Raw genomic sequence first — 21,606 nt, 5'->3', positions numbered from 1 at the left:
TGAAATCTGGATGAAAGTACAATGTTTTGAGAATACTTTTTTCCCCTTCTATTTCTGTGTAAATATATACTGAATATGTATACATACTGTATATATTTATGCACATATATGTACGTGTGAGTCCTATGAAAAACTACCATGGACTCCACTGAACATGCAAAAGACACAAGATAGTGTCACGTCCGTGTGTAGTTGGCGTGTATAAGAACTAAACATTTGATGGTTTGTGTGAAGAGTTTTGATGCAAAAACACAATTTTGAGAAGAGTTGAAATAGTTTTGAATGAAGTGTTTTGGTTTTGCAAGAGATGTGTGACGTTTTGCATGTTGTGTGTTTTGGGGGGTTTTGTGTGTAGACTAGAGGAAAGAAGCCATAGTCTCAGAAATCATGTGGACGCAACTGTCAAAAACTGGAAGAGTAACCGAAAGGTTGTTGATTAGAATCCCTGAGCCGATAAAGGTGGAAAAATGTGCTCTTCTGCCCTTGAGAAAGGCAGTTAAGCCTCAATAACAACTACTCCTCGACCACCGATGTAGTCGATTACACTTGAAACCAGGCCTTGATCTTTGCAACACCTGGAGAAATGTTTTCATCAGGCATGCGGGCCAGGCGTCCGTGTTTCAAGATTCACCTTTTTTGGGACGAAAAACAAGCAGTGAAAGTGGAAACAGTGTTTATTTGACAAGTTTAGTAGTTGGCCTCCACAGGCTACGATGACAGACAAGAGACACAGAAAGTGGTTTTTAAATCAGCATGTAGCCTATTGTAGCCTACAACACTGAGTCAAAGACATTGACTTCAATCGGTCCCTTTATAGGCCCAGTGAAGCAAGAAAGGCTATGTACATCCCATCCTTTCTCCCAAAGTATGCGCTTGTCCCTGTGGTTCAGTATTTATCCAGGCAGGTTAAGGCGACTGTTACCGAGGCCTCTTCAGTGTAGGGTGAAGTTACTCCTAGATGCTGATCCTAGGTCAGTTTTGCATCATTTTTCATTCTAATGGTTAAGGTTAAGATCAGGCAGGGGAAGCTGATCTTAGATCTGTAGGCTACCGAGCGGAAACTTGCTTACACCTGCCTGACTTAGTGCGCCATCATGTGGACAATATTGATATCATCATTTTATGGGTTAAGGCAGTTGTGTGTATGTGTCTACACGTCAGTGCTGTCTGTGGTCTCTCTGGCAGCCCATTGGCTATGACAGCGGATGTTCTGTTCCGGAGCCATGACTCGACCAGTAGGGATGCGGTATGCAGACAGGCTCCGCCCCGTCAGCAGCAGCATCAGAGTGGTGGTCAGAGTCGCTGCCCAACTGCATGCTGGGAGGCCCACCTGGAGGGGGGGTAGGAGAGGGAGAGAGAGGAAACGGTGGGGAAGTGGAGAGAGAGATGGGTGGTGTAGGGAGAGGGGGGAAGGAAAGAAAGAGAGAGGAAGAGGGGGTGAGGAAAGAGGGTGAGAGAGGAAGAGGGGGTGAGAGGAAGAGGGAGAGGGGGTGAGAGAGGAAAAAGTGAGGAAGTATGAATCATATACTCTTAAGAGGAAACTAGTGCTTTAGGAGTTATAGTGTGTATGTTCGATGACGCACCGTTCCAAGTAGATTGCTCAGGGCGATATCAGCATACGCAGAAAGAAAAGCTGTAGGGCAGAGAAGATAGTTAATATACCATTCTACACACACACACACACTCTCTGACATGAATAGCAGGGAAGACACTGCTGTCCTTTGATGTTGATGATGGCTACGTTCCAAATGCAACCGTATCCCCTACAAAGTGTTATATACCTTATTCCCTACATAGTGATATATACCTTATTCCCTACATAGTGTTATATACCTTATTCCCTACATAGTGTTATATACCTTATTCCCTACATAGTGTTATATACCTTATTCCCTACATAGTGTTGTATACCTTATTCCCTACATAGTGTTATATACCTTATTCCCCACATAGTGCTGTATACCTTATTCCCTACATAGTGATATATACCTTATTCCCTACATAGTGATATATACCTTATTCCCTACATAGTGTTGTATACCTTATTCCCTACATAGTGTTATATACCTTATTCCCTACATAGTGTTATATACCTTATTCCCTACATAGTGATATATACCTTATTCCCTACATAGTGTTATATACCTTATTCCCTACATAGTGTTATATACCTTATTCCCTACATAGTGTTGTATACCTTATTCCCTACATAGTGTTGTATACCTTATTCCCCACATAGTGCTGTATACCTTATTCCCTACATAGTGTTATATACCTTATTCCCTACATAGTGTTATATACCTTATTCCCTACATAGTGTTGTATACCTTATTCCCTACATAGTGTTATATACCTTATTCCCCACATAGTGCTGTATACCTTATTCCCTACATAGTGTTATATACCTTATTCCCTACATAGTGTTATATACCTTATTCCCTACATGGTGCTCTGTATAAGGAATAGTGTGCCATTAAGGACTCAAACCCAGCTTCTGGATGAGGCTGTGATTTACATCATGTGAGTAGATTATCTCTTTACTAATGAGCCTCAACCCTTATCAGGTTTGATTGTGTGTGTGTGTGTGTGTGTGTGTGTGTGTGTGTGTGTGTGTGTGTGTGTGTGTGTGTGTGTGTGGTGTGTGTGTGTGTGTGTGTTGGACCTCTGCAAAAACAATGAAATTAAATCAAGTTACACAATTACTTCCTGATTACCCATTTACAGGATCAGATGCATTCACTGAGAAGGATGGAGAGGAGAAAGGCATGAGGAGAGAAAAAAGGGGGATGGAGAGGAGAAAGGGATGAGGAGGACAGGAGAGAGGCATGAGGAGAGAAAAAAGGGGGATGGAGAGGAGAAAGGGATGAGGAGGAGAGGAGAGAGGGATGAGGAAAGGAGAGAGGGATGGGGAGGAGAAAGGGATGAGGAGAGGCGAGGGGGATGGAGAACAGGTATGGAGAGGAGATAGGGATGGAGAGGAGAGAGGGATGGAGAGGAGAAAGGGATGAGGAGAGGAGAAAGGGATGAGGAGAGGAGAAAGGGACGAGGAGAGGAGAAAGGGATGAGGAGAGGCGAGGGGGATGAGGAGAAGAGAGAGGCATGAGGAGAGGCGAGGGGGATGGAGAAGAGGTATGGCGAGGAGAGGAGATAGGGATGGAGAGGAGAGAGGGATGGAGAGGAGAAAGGGATGAGGAGAGGAGAGGGATGAGGAGAGGAGAGAGGGATGAGGAGAGGCGAGGGGGATGGAGAGGAGAAAGGGATGAGGAGAGGCGAGGGGGATGGAGAAGAGGTATGGAGAGGAGAGGAGATAGGGATGGAGAGGAGAGAGGGATGAGGAAAGGAGAGAGGCATGAGGAGAGGCGAGGGGGATGGAGAGGAGAAAGATGGAGAGAGGGATGAGGAGAGGAGAGACGGATGAGGAGAGAGAGAGCGACGGAGAGGAGAGAGGGATGAGGAGAGGAGAGGGGGATGGAGAGGAGAGAGGGATGGAGAGGAGAGAGGGATGAGGAGAGGAAAGGAGAGGGGAGAGGGATGGAGAGGAGAGAGGGATGAAAGGAGAGGGGGATGGAGAGGAGAGAGTGAGGACAGGGATGGAGAGGAGAGAGTGATGAGAGGAGAGAGTGATGGAGAGAGGGATAAGGAGAGGAGAGGGATGGAGAGAGGAATGAGGAGGGGAGAAGAGTGTCTCACCGCTGGCGATAGAGAAGAGGTGTGTCCTCCAGCTGAAGGTAAAGAACAGTCCTCCCACGGCCATACAACCCAGAGCTCCATTAAACCCCGCCAGCCCGGAGTACAAGGCCCTGTGACGCACTGACACTGACAGACCTGTAGACACACACGGTATTATTCTGTCAGATATGAGTCACGCAGGCCCTGAGAGATAGATTCAATGTGTGAATGTGCAGTACCAGACGTGTCCAGGAGGGGGAGAAAGATACTCATGTTTGCTAGAAGATTATCTCTCCCTCTCTTTCTTCCTCTCACTCCCTTTCCCCCTCCCCCCTTTCCCAGCGAACTCTTCCTCTCTCCTTCGTTCCCCCTCTCTCTTTCTTCCTCTCACTCCCGTTCCCCCTGACCCCTTTCACAGCTCTCTCTCTCTCTCTCCTTCATTCCCCTTCCCTCCATCTTTCTTTCTTTCTGTTATTTCCTTAGTAGTAGTATATTTGAATGGATGTCAGTAGCTGACCCACCACACTGTAATAGGTGTGTGGTGGGTCACATGTTCACAAAGTTACATGTTTGTCTCATCTGACCACAGAATATTTTGCCTTATGCTCTCAGGGTCTTTCAGGTGCCTTTTTGTAAAGTCCAGGCGGGCAGTCATGTGCCTTTTTCTCAGGAGTGGCTTCCATCTGGCCACTCTCCCATAAAGCCCAGATTGGTGAAGTGCTGTAGAGATTGTTGTCCTTCTGACAGGTTCTCCCATCTCAGTAAATCAGATTAAATCATATAAAATGGTATTTGTCACATGCGCCGAATACAACATCACTCTCTCCTCTCCTCATCCCTCTCTCCTCATCCCTCTCTCCTCTCCATCCCTCTCTCCTCTCCTCATCCCTCTCTCCTCTCCATCCCTGTCTCCTCTGCTCATCCCTCTCTCTCCATCCCTCTCTGCTCTCCTCACCCCTCTCTCCTCACCCCTCTCTCCTCATCCCTCTCTCCTTTCCTCATCTCTCTCTCCTCATCCCTCTCTCCTCTCCATCCATCCCTCTCTCCTCATCCCTCTCTCCTCTCTCCATCCATCTCTCCTCTCCTCATCCCTCTCTCCTCTCCTCATCCCTCTCTCTCCATCCCTCTCTCCTTTCCTCATCCCTCTCTCCTTTCCTCATCCCTCTCTCCTTTCCTCATCCCTCTCTCCTCTCATCCCTCTCTCCTCTCCATCCCTCTCTCCATCTCTCTCTCCTCTCCTCTCCATCCCCCTCGCCTCTCCTTATCCTTCTCTCCTCATCCCTCTCTCCTCTCCTCATCCCTCTCTCCATCCCACCTTACAGTGAATGCTTACTTTACAGGTCCTTAACCAACAATGCAGTTGAAGAAATAGAGTTAAGAAAATATTTACAAAATAAACTAAAGTAAAAAATACAACAAAAATGACAAAAACAATAAAATAACAGTAATGTGGGGGGGGGGGGAGGGGGGTACAGGTTAGTAGTCGAGGTAATATGTAAATGTAGGTAGGGGTAAAGTGACTATGCACAGATAATAAACAGAGAGAGGGGGGGGGGGGGGCAATGTAAATAGCCTGGGTAGCCATGTGATGAACTGTTCAGCAGTCTTATGGCTTGGGGGTAGAACCTGTTGAGGAGCCTCTTGGACTTGGCTCCCCGGTACTGCTTGAGTTGATGTAGCAGAGAGAACAGTCTGGGTCTTGGGTGACTGAAGTCTTTGACAATTCTTTGGGCCTTCCTCTGACACCGCCTGGTATAGAGGTCCTGGCTGGCAGGAAGCTTGACCCCAGTGATGTACTGGGTTGTACGCACTACACTCTGTAGTGCCTTACGGTCTGATGCCGAGCTGTTGCCATACCAGGCAATGATGCAACCGGTCAGGATGCTCTCGATGGTGCAGCTGTAGAAGTTTTTGAGGATCTGGGGACCCATGCCAAATCTTTTCAGTCTCCCGAGGGGGACAACTGTCTTGGTGTGTTTGGACCATGATAGTTTGTTGGTGATGTGGACACCAAGGAACTTGAAACTCTCGACCCGCTCCACTTCAGCCCTGTCGATGTGAATGGGGGCCCGGTCGGCCCTCCTTTTCCTGTAGTCCACAATCATCTCCTTTGTCTTGATCACATTGAGGGAGAGGTTGTTGTCCTGGCACCACACGGCCAGGTCTCTGACCTCCTCCCTATAGGCTGTCTCATCGTTGTCGGTGATCAGGCCTACCACAGTTGTGTCGTCATCAAACTTAATGATGGTGTTGGAGTGAGTGAGGAGGGGACTAAGCACGTACCCCTGTGTTGAGGATCAGCTTGGCAGATGTGTTGTTACCTACCCTTACCACCTGGGGGCGGCCCGTCAGGAAGTCCAGGATCCAGTTGCAGAGGGAGGTGTTTAGTCCCAGGGTCCTTAGCTTAGTGATAAGCTTTGTGGACATTATGGTGTTGAACGCTGAGCTGTATTCAATGAACAGTATTCACATAGCTGTTCCTTTTGTCTAGGTGGGAAAGGGCAGTGTGGAGTGTGATTGAGATTGCGTCATCTGTGGATCTGTTGGGGCAGTATGTGAATTGGAGTGGGTCTAGGGTTTCTGGGATGATGGTGTTGATGTGAGCCATGACCAGCCTTTCAAAGCACTTCATAGCTACCATTTAGGCAGGTTACCTTCACTTTCTTGGGCACATAGACTATTGTGATCTGCTTGAAACATGTAGGTATTACAGACTCCTGTCCTGAACCCACTCCTGCATTGTCTTGGCTGTGTGCTTAGTGTCATTGTCCTGTTGGAAGGTGAACCTTCGCCCCAGTCTGAGGTCCTGAGCGCTCTGGAGCAGGTTTTCATCAAGGATCTCTTTGTAATTTGCTCCGTTCATCGTTGCCTTGGTCCTGACTAGTCTCCCAGTCCCTGCCACTGAAAATATCTCCACAGCATGATGCTGCCACCACCATGCTTCACCGTAGAGATGGTGCCAGGTTTCTTCCAGACGTGAAGCTTAGCATGCAGGCCAAAGAGTTCAGTCTTGGTTTCATCAGACCAGAGAATCTTGTTTCTCATGGTATAAGAGTCCTTTAGGTGCCTTTTGGCAAACTTCAAGCGGGCTGTCTTGTGCCTTTTACTGAGGAGTGGCTTCCGTCTGGCCACCCTACCATAAAGGCCTGATTGGTGGAGTGCTGCAGAGATGGTTGTCTCCACAAAAGAACTCTGGAGCTCTGTCAGAGTGACCATCGGGTTCTTGGTCACCTCCCTGACCAAGGCCCTTCTCCTCCGATTGCTCAGTTTGGCCGGGTGGCCAGCTCTAGGAAGAGTCTTGGTGGATCCAAACTTCTTCCATTTAAGATTGATGGAGGCCACTATGTTCCTGGGGTCCTTCAATGCTGCAGAAATGTTTTGGTACCCTTCCCCAGATCTGTGCCTCGACACAATCCTGTCTCAGAGCTCTACGGACAATTCCTTTGACCTCATGGCTTGGTTTTTGCTCTGACATGCACTGTCAACTGTGGAACCTTATATAGACAGGTGTGTGCCTTTCCAAATCATGTCCAATCATTTTAATTTACCACATGTGGACTCTAATCAAGTTGTAGAAACATCTCAAGGATGATCAATGGAAACAGGATGCACCAGAGCTCAATTTTGAGTCTCATAGCAAAGGGTCTGAATACTTATGTAAATAAGGTATTTTTGTTATTTGTTTATAATAATAATAAAAAAGTCTTAAAACCTCTTTTCGATTTGTCATTATGGGGTATTGTGATGTTGTTATGGGGTATTGTGATGTCGTTATGGGGTATTGTGATGTCATTATGGGGTATTGTGTGTGTAGATTGATGAGGAAAAAAATGATTGAAGCCATTTTAGAATAAGGCTGTAACATAACAAAATGTGGAAAAAGTGAAGGGGTCTGAATACTTAAAAAATGCTTTGTAGAGAGATAGGGCGTGAAATGGAGATCACACTTATCACTGACAGATAAAATAGACTACACACGCACACACGAATGTATAAGTATGAGCACACACACACAGATACGCAGACAGACACACACGTATATTCAGGGTCGTAACCATGGAAACCTCAGAGATTGAGTGTAGGAAAAATAATCGATGTAGGTTACGGATATCCAATGACGCAATGGCGTTTCCCGACACACACACACACACACACACACACACACACACACACACACACACACACACAGACCAACAGACCAACAGACCAACAGAGCTCCCAGACAAATCAATACTAACAAAAAGTGGTGCGGAAAAGTGGTGCGTGCATATGTATTCACCTCCTTTGCTATTAAGCCCCTAAATAAGATCTGGTGCAACCAATTACCTTCAGAAGTCACATAATTAGTTAAATAAAGTCCACCTGTGTGCAATTTAAGTGTCACATGATCTGTCACATGATCTCAGTATACATACAGTATACATACAGTGGGGCAAAAAAGTATTTAGTCAGCCACCAATAATTTTTCAAATAAATTCATAAAAAATCCTACAATGTGATTTTCTGGATAATTTTTTTCTCATTTTGTCTGTCATAGTTGAAGTGTACATATGATGAAAATTACAGGCCTCTCTCATCTTTTTAAGTGGGAGAACTTGCACAATTTGTGGCTGACTAAATACTTTTTTGCCCCACTGTACACCTGTTATGAAAGGCCCCAGAGTCTGCAACACCACCAAGCAAGGGGCACCACCAAGCAAGAGGCACCATGAAGACCAAGGAGCTCTCCAAACAGGTCAGGGACAAAGTTGTGGAGAAGAACAGTTTAAAAAAATATATCTGTAACTTTGAACATCCCACGGAGCATCATTAAAAAATGAAAGAATATGGCACCACTACAAACCTGCCAAGAGAGGGCCTCCCACCAAAACTCAGGGCCCAGGCAAGGAGGGCATTAATCCGAGGCAACAAAGAGACCAAAGATAGCCCTGAAGGAGCTGCAAAGTTCCACAGCGGAGATTGGAGTATCTGTTCATAGCACCACTTTAAGACGTACACTCCACAGATCTGTGCTTTACGGAGGAGTGGCCAGAAAAAAGCCATTGCCTACAGAAAAAAATTTGCAAACATGTTTGGTGTTCGCCAAAATGCATATGGGAGACTCCCAAAACATATGGAAGAAGGTACTCTGGTCAGATGAGACTACAATTGAACTTTTTTGGCTCAAAAGGAAAACGCTATGTCTGGCACAAACCCAACACCTCTCATCACCCAGAGTACACCATCCCCACAGTAAAGCATGGTTGTGGCAGCATTATGCAGTGGGGATGTTCTTCATCAGCAGGGACTGGGAGACTGGTCAGAATAGAAGGAATGATGGATGGAGTTTAATGCAAGATATTCTGGAGGGAGACCTGTTTCAGTCTTCCAGAGATTTGAGACTGGGACGGAGGTTCACCTTCCAGCAGGACAATGACCCTAAGCATACTGCTAAAGAAACACTTGAGTGGTTTAAGGGGAAACATCTAAAAGTCTTGGAATGTCCTTGTCAAAGCCCAGACTTCAATCGAATTGAGAATCTGTGGTATGACTTAAAGATTGCTATACACCAGCAGGAACCCATCCAACTTGAAGGAGCTGGAGCAGTTTTGCCTTGAAGAATGGGAAAACATCCCAGTGGCTAGATATGCCCCAAGAGACTTGCAGCTGTAATTGCTGCAAAAGGTGGATCTACAAAGTATTGACTTTGGGGGGGGTGAATAGTTATGCACACAAGTTTTCAGTTTTTTTGTCTTATTTCTTTGTTTGTTTCACAATAAAAAATATTTTGCGGTAGTCATGTTCTGTAAATCAAATGATACAAAACCCCCCAAAATATATTTTAATTTCAGGTTGTAAGGCAACAAAATAGGAAAAATGCCAAGGAGGGTGAATACTTTCGCAAGGCACTGTAGGTGGCAGATGAAGAGACTGATTCAGTGACCAGACGCAGGTTGATGTTAATTGTCATAAGTCTTGCCCTGGAGGCAGAACTGAGCGGTTTCTGCTAGATGGGCCAGATCAATGTTTTTGGTGGGCTACAGTGCCTTCAGAAACTATTCATATCCCTTGACTTATATCACATTTTGTTAGGTTGCTCCCTGAATTCAGAATGGATTAAATATATACTTTTTCTCACCCATCTACACACAATACCCCATGATGACAAAGTGAAAACATGTTTTTATTTATTTTTGCTAATTCCTTGAAAATGAAATACAGAAATATCTCATTTATATACGTATTCACACATTTTGCTATGACATTCCAATTTCCTTTGATCATCCTTGAGATATTGCTAAAACATGCAAGGTTGTATCTGTTTAACTTTGTAAACTAAAGGTGTGTTTAGAATTACTTTTGTTGTATTAATGCTATTTAATCTCTCCTCAGACTAATATTATTCTGTTTGTCCTGTGGGTACCTTTGCCACTGTTCCACCCCTTGTGTATTGCGCTGTCATGATGACTCCTTGCTGTCCGCCTGGCCTTGCTGCTATTCCAGTTTCAACTGTTCTGCCTGCGGTTACGGAACCCCTACCTGTCCCAGACCTGCTGTTTTCAACTCTTAATGATCGGCTATGAAAAGCCAACTGACATTTATTCCTGATTATTATCTGACCATGCTTGTCATTTATGAACATTTTGAAAATCTTTGCTCTCTCTAATTTTCTCCTTCTCTCTTTCTTTCTCCCTCTCGGAGGACCTGAGCCCTAGGACCATACGTCAGGACTACCGGGCATGATGACTCCTTGCTGTCCCCAGTCCACCTGGCCTTGCTGCTATTCCAGTTTCAGCTGTTCTGCCTGCGGTTATGGAACCGCCACCTGTCCCAGACCTGTTGTTTTCAACTCTTAATTATCGGCTATGAAAAGCCAACTTAAAATTATTCCTGATTATTATTTGACCATGCTTGTCACTTATGAACATTTTGAACATCTTGGCATAGTTCTGTTATAATCTCCACCCGGCACAGCCAGAAGAGGACTGGCCACCCCTCATAGCCTGGTTCCTCTCTAGGTTTCTTCCTAGGTTTTGGCCTTTCTAGGGAGTTTTTCCTAGCCACCGTGCTTCTACACCTGCATTGCTTGCTGTTTGGGGTTTTAGGCTGGGTTTCTGTACAGCACTTCGAGATATTAGCTGATGTACGAAGGGCTATATAAAATAAACTTGATTGATTGACTTGGAGTCCACCGGCGGCCAATTCCATTGTTTGAACATGATTCAGAAAGAAACACACCTGTCTGTATAAAGGTCCCATAGTTGACAGTTCATGTCAGAGCAGTAATTATACCATGTCCAAGGGACTGTCTGTATAAAGGTCCCATAGTTGACAGTGCATGTCAGAGCAGTAATTATACCATGTCCAAGGGACTGTCTGTAGATCTGAGATATTGTGATGAGACAAAAAGTGCCTTCGGAAAGTATTCAGACCCATTGACTTTTTCCAGATTTTGTTATGTTATATATGTGGGATTGGAAACGATGCAGACAATTACATTGATGGAAGCTACAATCTGTCTGCAATATGAAAGTTGAACTACCCCCCCCCCCCCCCCCCAACAAAAATACATAAATAATAATACATTACCATACAATAGACAACATATTCACCCTCCACACCCTAACTGACAAAAAATAAACAAAACAAAGACAACGTCTTCTCATGCTTTGTTGAGTACAAAAAAGCTTTGGACTAAATTTGGCACGAGGGTCTGCTATACAAATTGATGGAAAGCGGTGTTGGGGAAAACACATATGACATTATAAAATCCATGATCACAAACAACCACTGTGGGGTTAAAATTGGCAAAATACACACACATTTTTCCCCACAGGGCTGTGGGGTGAGACAGGGATGCAGCTTAAGCCCCACCCTCTTCAACATATATATCAACAAATTAGCGAGGGCACTAGAACAGTCTGCAGCACCCGGCCTTACCCTACTAGAATCTGAAGTCAAATGTCTACTGTTTGCTGATGATCTGGTGCTTCCGTCCACAACCAAGGAGGGCCTACAGCAGCACCTAGATCTTCTACATAGACCTGGGCCCTGACAGTAAATCTCAGTAAGACAAAAATAATGGTGTTCCAAAAAAGGTCCAGTTGCCTCTCTCTCTCTCTTTCTCTCTCTCTGTCCCTCCCTCTGAGGGATTTGTTAATCATAAGAGAGAGAGAACGAGAGAGAGCATCTACTCCACAGTGTGCCAGCATGACAGTTGGTTTGAATTGTTTCTTTTATCCCTCTTAATCAAACCTCCTGTCTCTGTATGAACAGCATGGAGACAGCACAGCTACCTTATCCTACTCACCTGCGAGTGTGCCGGCCCCAGAGCCCAGCAGGGCGTGTGATCCCAGTAGAGGTGAGTAGAGCAGCGTCGCTCCCAGGATCAACACAGAGGGGCCCAGGTCCTCACAGGCATAAATTTGACCCACACCCAACGGCACCCCCTGCAGGAGCTACAGGGAATTACACAAACACACACACACACACACACACACACACACACACACACACACTCTTAAAAACAAATGCATACACTAATAATGTGCCTGTATCCCAAAAGGGCACCCTATTCCCTATGAAGTGCACTGCTTTTGACCAGGGCCCATACTGTAAGTAGTGCACTATATAGGGAATACGGTTCCATTTGGAATGCAGTCTCTGTGTTCTAGTGCTGGTGCCAAGGACATGCCAGTGAATTTCCACACCCATCACCACCACCCATACAAACACCCAATAGCGAGATGTGAGTGGTTTCCATGGCGACGTGATAAATGCACCTGCCTGTTGCTGGGATGTATCTTTACTTACAATATCATAATGATATCACTGCTGCAGGCTGGCACAGTTCTCTATCTCTCTCTCTCTCTCTCTCTCTCTCTCTCTCTCTCTCTCTCTCTCTCTCTCTCTCTCTCTCTGTGTGTGTCTATAATAAGAATAAGCACAGAGAGAGAGAGAGACGGAGAGAAACAGAGAGAGAGAGAGGGAGCTGAAGAAATGTAGCCTAGTCGGTGACGGAGAGGAAGAGAGAGGACTGGAATTTGAATAAAAGAGAGATGAGATCAAAGGAAGGGAAGTTGGCAAGAGAACAAAAGAGGGGGCGAGAGAAAGAAAGAAGGGCGAGAGAGAGAGAGGCAGGCAGGCAGGCAGTGTAACCCATATTTATGTTTATTTATTTTGAACTATTTGAACTATTTGTACATCGTTACAACACTGTATATAGACATATGACATTTGAAATGTCTTTATTCTTTTGGAACTTCTGTGAGTGTAATGTTTACTGTTAATTTGTATTGTTTATTTCACTTTTATTTATTATCTACTTCACTTGCTTTGGCAATGTAAACGTATGTTTCCCATGACAATAAAGCCCTTAAATGGAATTGAATTGAGAGGGAGGGAGAGAGAGACAGAGAGAGAGAGACAGAGAGACAGAGAGAGACAGAGAGAGAGAGACAGAGAGACAGAGAGACGGAAAAAATCCAGAAAAGAGCCGTTAAATTCTACAATCACCTAAAAGGAAGCGATTCCCAAACCTTCCATAACAAAGCCATCACCTACAGAGAGATGAACCTGGAGAAGAGTCCCCTAAGCAAGCTGGTCCTAGGGCTCTGTTCACAAACACAAACACACCCCACAGAGCCCCAGGACAACAGCACAATTAGACCCAACCAAATCATGAGAAAACAAAAAGATAATTACTTGACACATTGGAAAGAATGAACAAAAAAACAGAGCAAACTAGAATGCTATTTGGCCCTAAACAGAGAGTACACAGTGGCAGAATACCTGACCACTGTGACTGACCCAAACTTAAGGAAAGCTTTGACCATGTACAGACTCAGTGAGCATAGCCTTGCTATTGAGAAAGGCCGCCGTAGGCAGACATGGCTCTCAAGAGAAGACAGGCTATGTGCTCACTGCCCACAAAATGAGGTGGAAACTGAGCTGCACTTCCTAACCTCCTGCCCAATGTATGACCATATTAGAGAGACATATTTCCCTCAGATTACACAGATCCACAAAGAATTTGAAAACAAATCCAATTTTGATAAACTCCTCTACTGGGTGAAATACCACAGTGTTCCATCACAGCAGCAAGATTTGTGACCTGTTGCCACCAGAAAAGGGCAACCAGTGAAGAACAAACACCATTGTAAATACAACCCATATTTATGCTTATTTATTTTAACTTGTGTGCTTTAACCATTTGTACATTGTTACAACACTGTATATATATAATATAACATTTGTAATGTCTTTATTGTTTTGAAACTTCTGTATGTGTAATGTTTACTGTTAATTTGTATTTTTTATTTCACTTTTGTATAATATCTACCTCACTTGCTTTGGCAATGTTAACACATGTTTCCCATGCCAATAAAGCGCCTTGAATTGAATTGAATTGAATTGAATTGAGAGAGAGAGAGACAGAGACGGAGAGACAGAGAGAGAGAGAGACAGAGACAGAGAGAGAGAGAGAGAGAGAGAGAGAGAGAGAGAGAGAGGGGGGGGAGAGAGAGAGAGAGAGAGAACAGAAAAAGATGAGGGGCATTTGAGATGTAGTGAAACTACTCTTACATGGATAGACATTATGATGTATATAAATCATCTCTATTTACGCCTACGTTTTGGATTTGTTCAGAGTACTCTTATACGGAAAGAACATATCCTTAGACCAGTTTATATGTGATCTAAAGCAAGCAGTGGCAACGTAGGAACTCTCCAACAAGCTTGGTATGTTGTGGCTAGTCTCATAGAGTTGGATCGAGGACCCAAAGCCTGTTTAAGCACATGTTAAGCCTCATTGGTGCTGCCGATGCTGTCACTTCATAAATGATGTAATTAGCTGTTCATCTCTATAACCTTTTCTAAACTGATTAGAAAGACCTCGCTGTCTGAAAGTCCGTCTTCCATAATCACCTAGCCTGTCTTTACAGATCAACACAGATGGAGGAGATGAGATTAGGAAAGAAAGAAAGAAGGAGAGGAGACGAGGAAATAAAGAAAGAGAGAAGACGAGGAAAGAAAGGAGAGGAGACAACGGAAAGAAAGGAGAGGAGACGAGGAAAGAAAGAAAGAAGGAGAGGAGACGAGGAAAGAAAGAAGGAGAGGAGACGAGGAAATAAACAAGGAGAGGAGACAACAGAAAGAAAGAAGGAGAGGAGACGAGGAAAGAAATAAGGAGAGGAGACGAGGAAAGAAATAAGGAGAGGAGACGAGGAAAGAAATAAGGAGAGGAGACAAGGAAATAAATAAGGAGAGGAGATGAGGAAAGAAAGAAAGAAGGAGAGGAGACAAGGAAAGAAAGAAGGAGAGGAGACGAGGAAAGAAAGAAGGAGAGGAGACGAGGAAAGTAAAACACTTTAGACTATTGACATGGGATACGTCCCCAGAAGGTACCTGTTGATCGAGTCACAAATGACACCCTATTTCCTATAGTGCACTACATTTGACCAGATCCCTATGTCAGAAGTATTGCACTATATAGTGAATAGGAACTGTTGACTCTACCCTTGCCAAGTTGTTATTTCTCATTCCTTAAAGTCATCATCTCATCTCTGCTCAGGTAGTAGCAGCTAACCAGCCTGCCAGACCATCGAATGTCATCTCTGTGCCTCCCCATAATGTACTGTCTGTACTGTCTGTAGTCATCCTAATTAGCTACAGTAGGCTTCGCTGCAGAGCTGTCTGACAAAATCATTTGACTAGTTCTTCAAAGTAGACAAGGCATACTTTCACAAACTATCTCTAACCCTCTCGTCTTGTGTTGTGTACATTCCTCTCTCATGCGATCTGTGTGTATCTAATTTAATGAAGCAGGCGTAAGTGGCACAATGGATTATGGTCATTGTAGTGAATTTCCACGTTTCTGCGCTGAACTAGATTGAATATTTTCTTAATTAAAACTACAGCTCCCTCCAGCCCAGCGTCCCACATAGTTCTTGACTTTCTCTCGTGAATTAGTTGATTTCTCTCTAGAGAAACGGTGCGTGGGGCTCACACAAAAAAAAACTGAACTAAATGAAATTCAAGTAATCGAACCGGCATCGGTCAATTAGTTGTTTATCAAAAACTGGGTGGTTCGAGCCCTGAATGCTGATTGGCTGACAGTCGTGGTATATCAGACCGCACACCACGGGTATGACAAATCATAGATTTTTACTGCTCTAATTATGTTGGTAACCAGTTTATAATAGCAAAAAGGCACCACAGAGGTTTGTGATATATGGCCAATATACTACGGCTATCCAGGCACTCCGTGTTGCATCGTGCCCAAGAACAGCCCTTAGCCGTGATATGTTGGCCATGTTGGTTAATCTCTCAGCACCACGTGTTGCCCATCCCTCTTCCTTCCCCTCTTCCTCTCTCTCCTACCTGAGTGAGGCTGAGCTCGGTAGCGTTGCTCTCTAGCTCCCCTAGTGGTGTGGCAGGGTGGTGAGGGTAGCAGGGGTTAGAGGAACCAGTACAGGCCAGGTAGAGCAGGATCACCATGTTGAAGGGGAACACAGCCACAGGTAGGTCCCACTTATCTAGCAGGGGAGTCAGGCCACTGTAGAGGAACGTACTGGGGGGAGAAACATACTGTCAGGCCACTGTAGAGGAACGTACTGGGGGGAGAAACGTACTGTCAGGCCACTGTAGAGGAACGTACTGGGGGGAGAAACATACTGTCAGGCCACTGTAGAGGAACGTACTGGGGGGAGAAACGTACTGTCAGGCCACTGTAGAGGAACGTACTGGGGGGAGAAACATACTGTCAGGCCACTGTAGAGGAACGTACTGGGGGGAGAAACGTACTGTCAGGCCACTGTAGAGGAACGTACTGGGGGAGAAACATACTGTCAGGCCACTGTAGAGGAACGTACTGGGGGGAGAAACGTACTGTCAGGCCACTGTAGAGGAACGTACTGGGGGGAAACATACTATCAACGTATTGTAGAGGAACGTACTGGGGGGACGTACTATCAACGTACTGTAGAGGAATGTACTGGGGGGACGTACTATCAACGTACTGTAGAGGAACGTACTGGGGGGAACGTACTATCAACGTATTGTAGAGGAACGTACTGGGGGGGGACGTACTATCAACGTACTGTAGAGGAACGTACTGGGGGGAACATACTATCAACGTACTGTAGAGGAACGTACTGGGGGGGACGTACTATCAACGTACTGTAGAGGAACGTACTGGGGGGGACGTACTATCAACGTACTGTAGAGGAACGTACTGGGGGGAACGTACTATCAACGTATTGTAGAGGAACGTACTGGGGGGGGGACGTACTATCAACGTACTGTAGAGGAACGTACTGGGGGGGACGTACTATCAACGTACTGTAGAGGAACGTACTGGGGGGGACGTACTATCAACGTACTGTAGAGGAACGTACTGGGGGGGGGACGTACTATCAACGTACTGTAGAGGAACGTACTGGAGGGAACGTACTATCAACGTACTGTAGAGGAACGTACTGGGGGGGACGTACTATCAACGTACTGTAGAGGAACGTACTGGGGGGGAACGTACTATCAACGTACTGTAGAGGAACGTACTGGGGGGGGACGTACTATCAACGTACTGTAGAGGAACGTACTGGGGGGGACGTACTATCAACGTACTGTAGAGGAACGTACTGGGGGGAACGTACTATCAGCGTACTGTAGAGGAACGTACTGGGGGGGGGAACGTACTATCAACGTACTGTAGAGGAACGTACTGGGGGGGGGGGCGTACTATCAACGTACTGTAGAGGAACGTACTGGGGGGGGGGGCGTACTATCAACGTACTGTAGAGACACATACTATCACAAAATATTGTGAAATATACAGACACAAAATACAGACACACAAAATAGTCGTGTGTGTGTGTGTGTGTGTGTGTGTGTGTGTGTGTGTGTGTGTGTGTGTGTGTGTGTGTGTGTGTGTGTGTGTGTGTGTGTGTGTGTGTGTGTGTGTGTCTCACCTGGTAGCTCCCCCCAGACAGACAGGCAGTAGCAGCCACCAGTACCAGTCTCCTGCAGAGCTGAACACCCCCATCAACAGAGACACCAGCATCCCATTGAACCCATGGAGTCCTCCGGATACCTCCTCACTATCACACACACACACACACACACACACACACACACACACACACACACACACACACACACACACACACACACACACACACACACACACACACACACACACACACACACACACGCACACACACACACACACACACACACACACATACACACACACACACACACACACACACACACACACACACATAGCCTGTCTTCTCTTGAGAGCCAGGTCTGCCTCACTGAGTCTGTACATAGTCAAAGCTTTCCTTAATATTGGGTCAGTCACAGTGGTCAGGTATTCTGCCACTGTATACTCTCTGTTTAGGGCCAAATATCATTCTAGTTTGCTCTGTTTGTGTGTGTGTGTGTGTGTGTGTGTGTGTACCTGTCCTGTCCTATGATAACAGCAGTGAGCGTAGAGGTCAGTAGACCCAGGGTCCCCAGTAGAGCCTGCCAGGGGGAGGCCCAGACCAGAGCTCCCAGGATCAGAACACCACTCAGGGGGTTGTTGGCCAGGATGACCCTGGCTACACCCCGCATACTCCACTCAACCAGCTGGAAAATGAAGGCCTTGTCTGGAGAGAGGGAGGAGGAGGGGAGCGAGAGGAGTGAGGAGGAGAAGTGGGGGAGGGAGGAGGAGGAGAGGGAGAGGAGTGAGGAGGAGAAGTAGCGGAGAGGGAGGAGGAGAGGGAGAGGAATGAGGAGGAGAAGTGGGGGAGAGGGAGGAGGAGAGGGAGAGGAATGAGAAGGAGAAGTGGGGGAGAGGGAGGATGAGAGGGAGAGGAGTGAGAAGGGGAAGTGGGGGAGACGGAGAGGGGTGAGGAAGTGAAGTGGTGGGAGGAGAGGGAGAGAAGTGAGGAAGAGAAGTGGGAGAGAAGCAGGAGGAGAGAGCAGTGGGGGAGATCGGGAGAAGGAGGAGGAGAGGAGGAAGGGGAGGAGGAGTGGGGGAGAGGGAGAGGATAGGTGTATAAAGTTGCGACACACACTCACATTTGCTTTACTTCAAGTCATAGATTCTATTGGAAGTCATGAAAATTTGGTTAACTATTTTTTGTCTGCTTTCACCCACATTTTAAATTGTTTTCTACGATCAATAACTAAGATTCTCCTTTTATTTCAATTCGATTCCTTTCAACAGGTGTTCCCATATTGATCTGTCTCAGACTGTCACAAATTACCTTTTTATTGACCTTTTGCCAGTTTTGATTTGAATGAATGACATGAAGTATTTTTGCCTGTTTCAGTTGTATTTTATCCAGTATGTACATGGCATACAAGGTAAGTAGACACACCATTTGACTGGCTATAAAGAGACGAAGAAGAAAGACACAACCATACCCTCCATGTACCGGCTGAAGTGCACCATGTCTCCAGTGCAGTAGACCAGACCATTAACAAAATGCTGGCGCATGCCGACCGTTCTCCGGTTCGACTCCGGTTTGGCCTTTTCCTCGACCCACATCCTGACGCAGCGTTAACAGCAGATGGTGACAGCAGCCGGCAACCCCGTGTGTCCACGCTTCCGGAGACCGGAGGCTTCCACTCTCTCTCTCTCTCTCTCTCTTTCTCTCTGTCCTCCTCCTCCTCCAAGGCTACGGTTAACGAGATGACTTATAAACCGGACAGCCAGATAACACATTACTGACTGGACACAAACACACACACCAAACACCTAAGTCCACATCATTACGCAAAGAGCTTTTATATGGATCATATCTCTCTCTATTTCATTCTTTCTCTCTCTCTTTTTCACCTCTATTTGTTCAGTTCAGTCTTCAGTACTGTGTTTGCAGTGTGAATGTGAGATAGAGGTGTTTGTTATCTTTGTATGATGTGTTTTGACTAGTTATCAGCTTTATGGTCAACTAGTTGTGATAGTCTTTACTAGTTATCAGCTGTATGGTCAACTAGTTGTGATAGTCTTTACTAGTTATCAGCTGTATGTTCAACTAGTTGTGATAGTCTTTACTAGTTATCAGCTGTATGGTCAACTAGTTGTGATAGAGGTCTTTACTAGTTATCAGCTGTATGGTCAACTAGTTGTGATAGAGGTCTTTACTAATTATCAGCTGTATGTTCAACTAGTTGTGATAGTCTTTACTAGTTATCAGCTGTATGGTCACCTAGTTGTGATAGTCTTTACTAGTTATCAGCTGTATGGTCACCTAGTTGTGATAGTCTTTACTAGTTATCAGCTGTATGGTCACCTAGTTGTGATAGTCTTTACTAGTTATCAGCTGTATGGTCACCTAGTTGTGATAGTCTTTACTAGTTATCAGCTGTATGGTCAACTAGTTGTGATAGAGGTCTTTACTAGTTATCAGCTGTATGGTCACCTAGTTGTGATAGTCTTTACTAGTTATCAGCTGTATGGTCAACTAGTTGTGATAGAGGTCTTTACTAGTTATCAGCTGTATGGTCAACTAGTTGTGATAGTCTACTAGTTATCAACTTTATGGTCAACTAGCTGTGATAGTCTTTACTAGTTATCAGCTTTATGGTCAACTAGTTGTGATAGGCTTTACTAGTTATCAGCTTTATGGTCAACTAGCTGTGATAGTCTTGACTAGTTATCAGCTGTATGGTTAACTAGTTGTGAAAGAGGTCTTTACTAGTTATCAGCTGTATGGTCAACTAGTTGTGATAGTCTTTACTAGTTATCAGCTGTATGGTGACCTAGTTGTGATAGTCTTTACTAGTTATCAGCTTTATGGTCAACTAGCTGTGATAGTCTTTACTAGTTATCAGCTTTATGGTCAACTAGCTGTGATAGTCTTTACTTGTTATCAGCTTTATGGTCAACTAACTGTGATAGTCTTTACTAGTTATCAGCTTTATGGTTAACTAGTTGTAATAGAGGTCTTTACTAGTTATCAGCTTTATGGTCAACTAGTTGTAATAGAGGTCTTTACTAGTTATCAGCTTTATGGTCAACTAGCTGTGATAGTCTTGACTAGTTATCAGCTGTATGGTCACCTAGTTGTGATAGTCTTTACTAGTTATCAGCTGCATGGTCAACTAGTTGTCATAGTCTTTACTAGTTATCAGCTGTATGGTGACCTAGTTGTGATAGTCTTTACTAGTTATCAGCTGTATGGTCACCTAGTTGTGATAGTCTTTACTAGTTATCAGCTGTATGTTGACCTAGTTGTGATAGTCTTTACTAGTTATCAGCTGTATGGTCACCTAGTTGTGATAGTCTTTACTAGTTGTCAGCTGTATGGTCACCTAGTTGTGATAGTCTTTACTAGTTATCAGCTGTATGGTGACCTAGTTGTGATAGTCTTTACTAGTTATCAGCTGTATGGTCAACTAGTTGTCATAGTCTTTACTAGTTATCAGCTGTATGGTCACCTAGTTGTGATAGTCTTTACTAGTTGTCAGCTGTATGGTCGCCTAGTTGTGATAGTCTTTACTTGTTTTCAGCTGTATGGTCACCTAGTTGTGATAGTCTATATGGTCACCTAGTTGTGATAGCCCTGGTCCAATGTAGTGCTCTATAGGCCCTGGTCCAATGTAGTGCCCTATAGGCCCTGGTCCAATGTAGTGCCCTATAGGCCCTGGTCCAATGTAGTGCTCTATAGGCCCTGGTCCAATGTAGTGCCCTATAGGCCCTGGTCCAAGGTAGTGCCCTATAGGCCCTGGTCCAATGTAGTGCCCTATATGCCCTGGTCCAATGTAGTGCCCTATAGGCCCTGGTCCAATGTAGTGCCCTATAGGCCCTGGTCCAATGTAGTGCCCTATAGGACCTGGTCCAATGTAGTGCACCACAAAGCACCATTTGGAACGCAGCCAACAACTCATCTGTAGTCTGAGAGTCACCACTCCAAGGTTCAGGAAATGACTGTTTGCCCCCCCTCTCCCCCTCCACCTCCTCTC

At 45.2% G+C, this 21,606-nt stretch overlaps 1 protein-coding gene across 2 annotated transcripts; it reads right to left on the bottom strand.

The window, feature by feature from the left end:
- Window positions 1-656: 656 nt before the first annotated feature.
- On the bottom strand, window positions 657-19,646 carry si:dkey-183c6.7 (urea transporter 1). 2 transcript variants are annotated; one of them, XM_055901306.1, is made up of 8 exons: window positions 19,066-19,646; window positions 18,113-18,302; window positions 17,619-17,678; window positions 16,030-16,219; window positions 11,960-12,107; window positions 3,691-3,825; window positions 1,584-1,633; window positions 657-1,330 (listed from the first exon to the last, which is right to left on the bottom strand). In XM_055901306.1, exons 1-8 carry the CDS (start codon window positions 19,187-19,189, stop codon window positions 1,151-1,153), a joined length of 1,077 nt encoding a protein of 358 aa, XP_055757281.1. In that variant the 5' UTR covers window positions 19,190-19,646; the 3' UTR covers window positions 657-1,150. The 2 variants fall into 2 exon arrangements, with proteins under 2 accessions (XP_055757281.1, XP_055757280.1); XM_055901305.1 differs by having other exon boundaries at window positions 17,619-17,747; window positions 19,066-19,643.
- Window positions 19,647-21,606: the final 1,960 nt, after the last annotated feature.

The sequence above is a fragment of the Salvelinus fontinalis genome, chromosome 36 (genome assembly GCF_029448725.1).
Source record: "Salvelinus fontinalis isolate EN_2023a chromosome 36, ASM2944872v1, whole genome shotgun sequence".
Lineage (NCBI taxonomy): Eukaryota > Metazoa > Chordata > Actinopteri > Salmoniformes > Salmonidae > Salvelinus > Salvelinus fontinalis.
The sequence above is the reverse complement of the archived record's forward strand: the minus strand, read 5'-3'. Positions and strand labels throughout refer to the sequence as shown.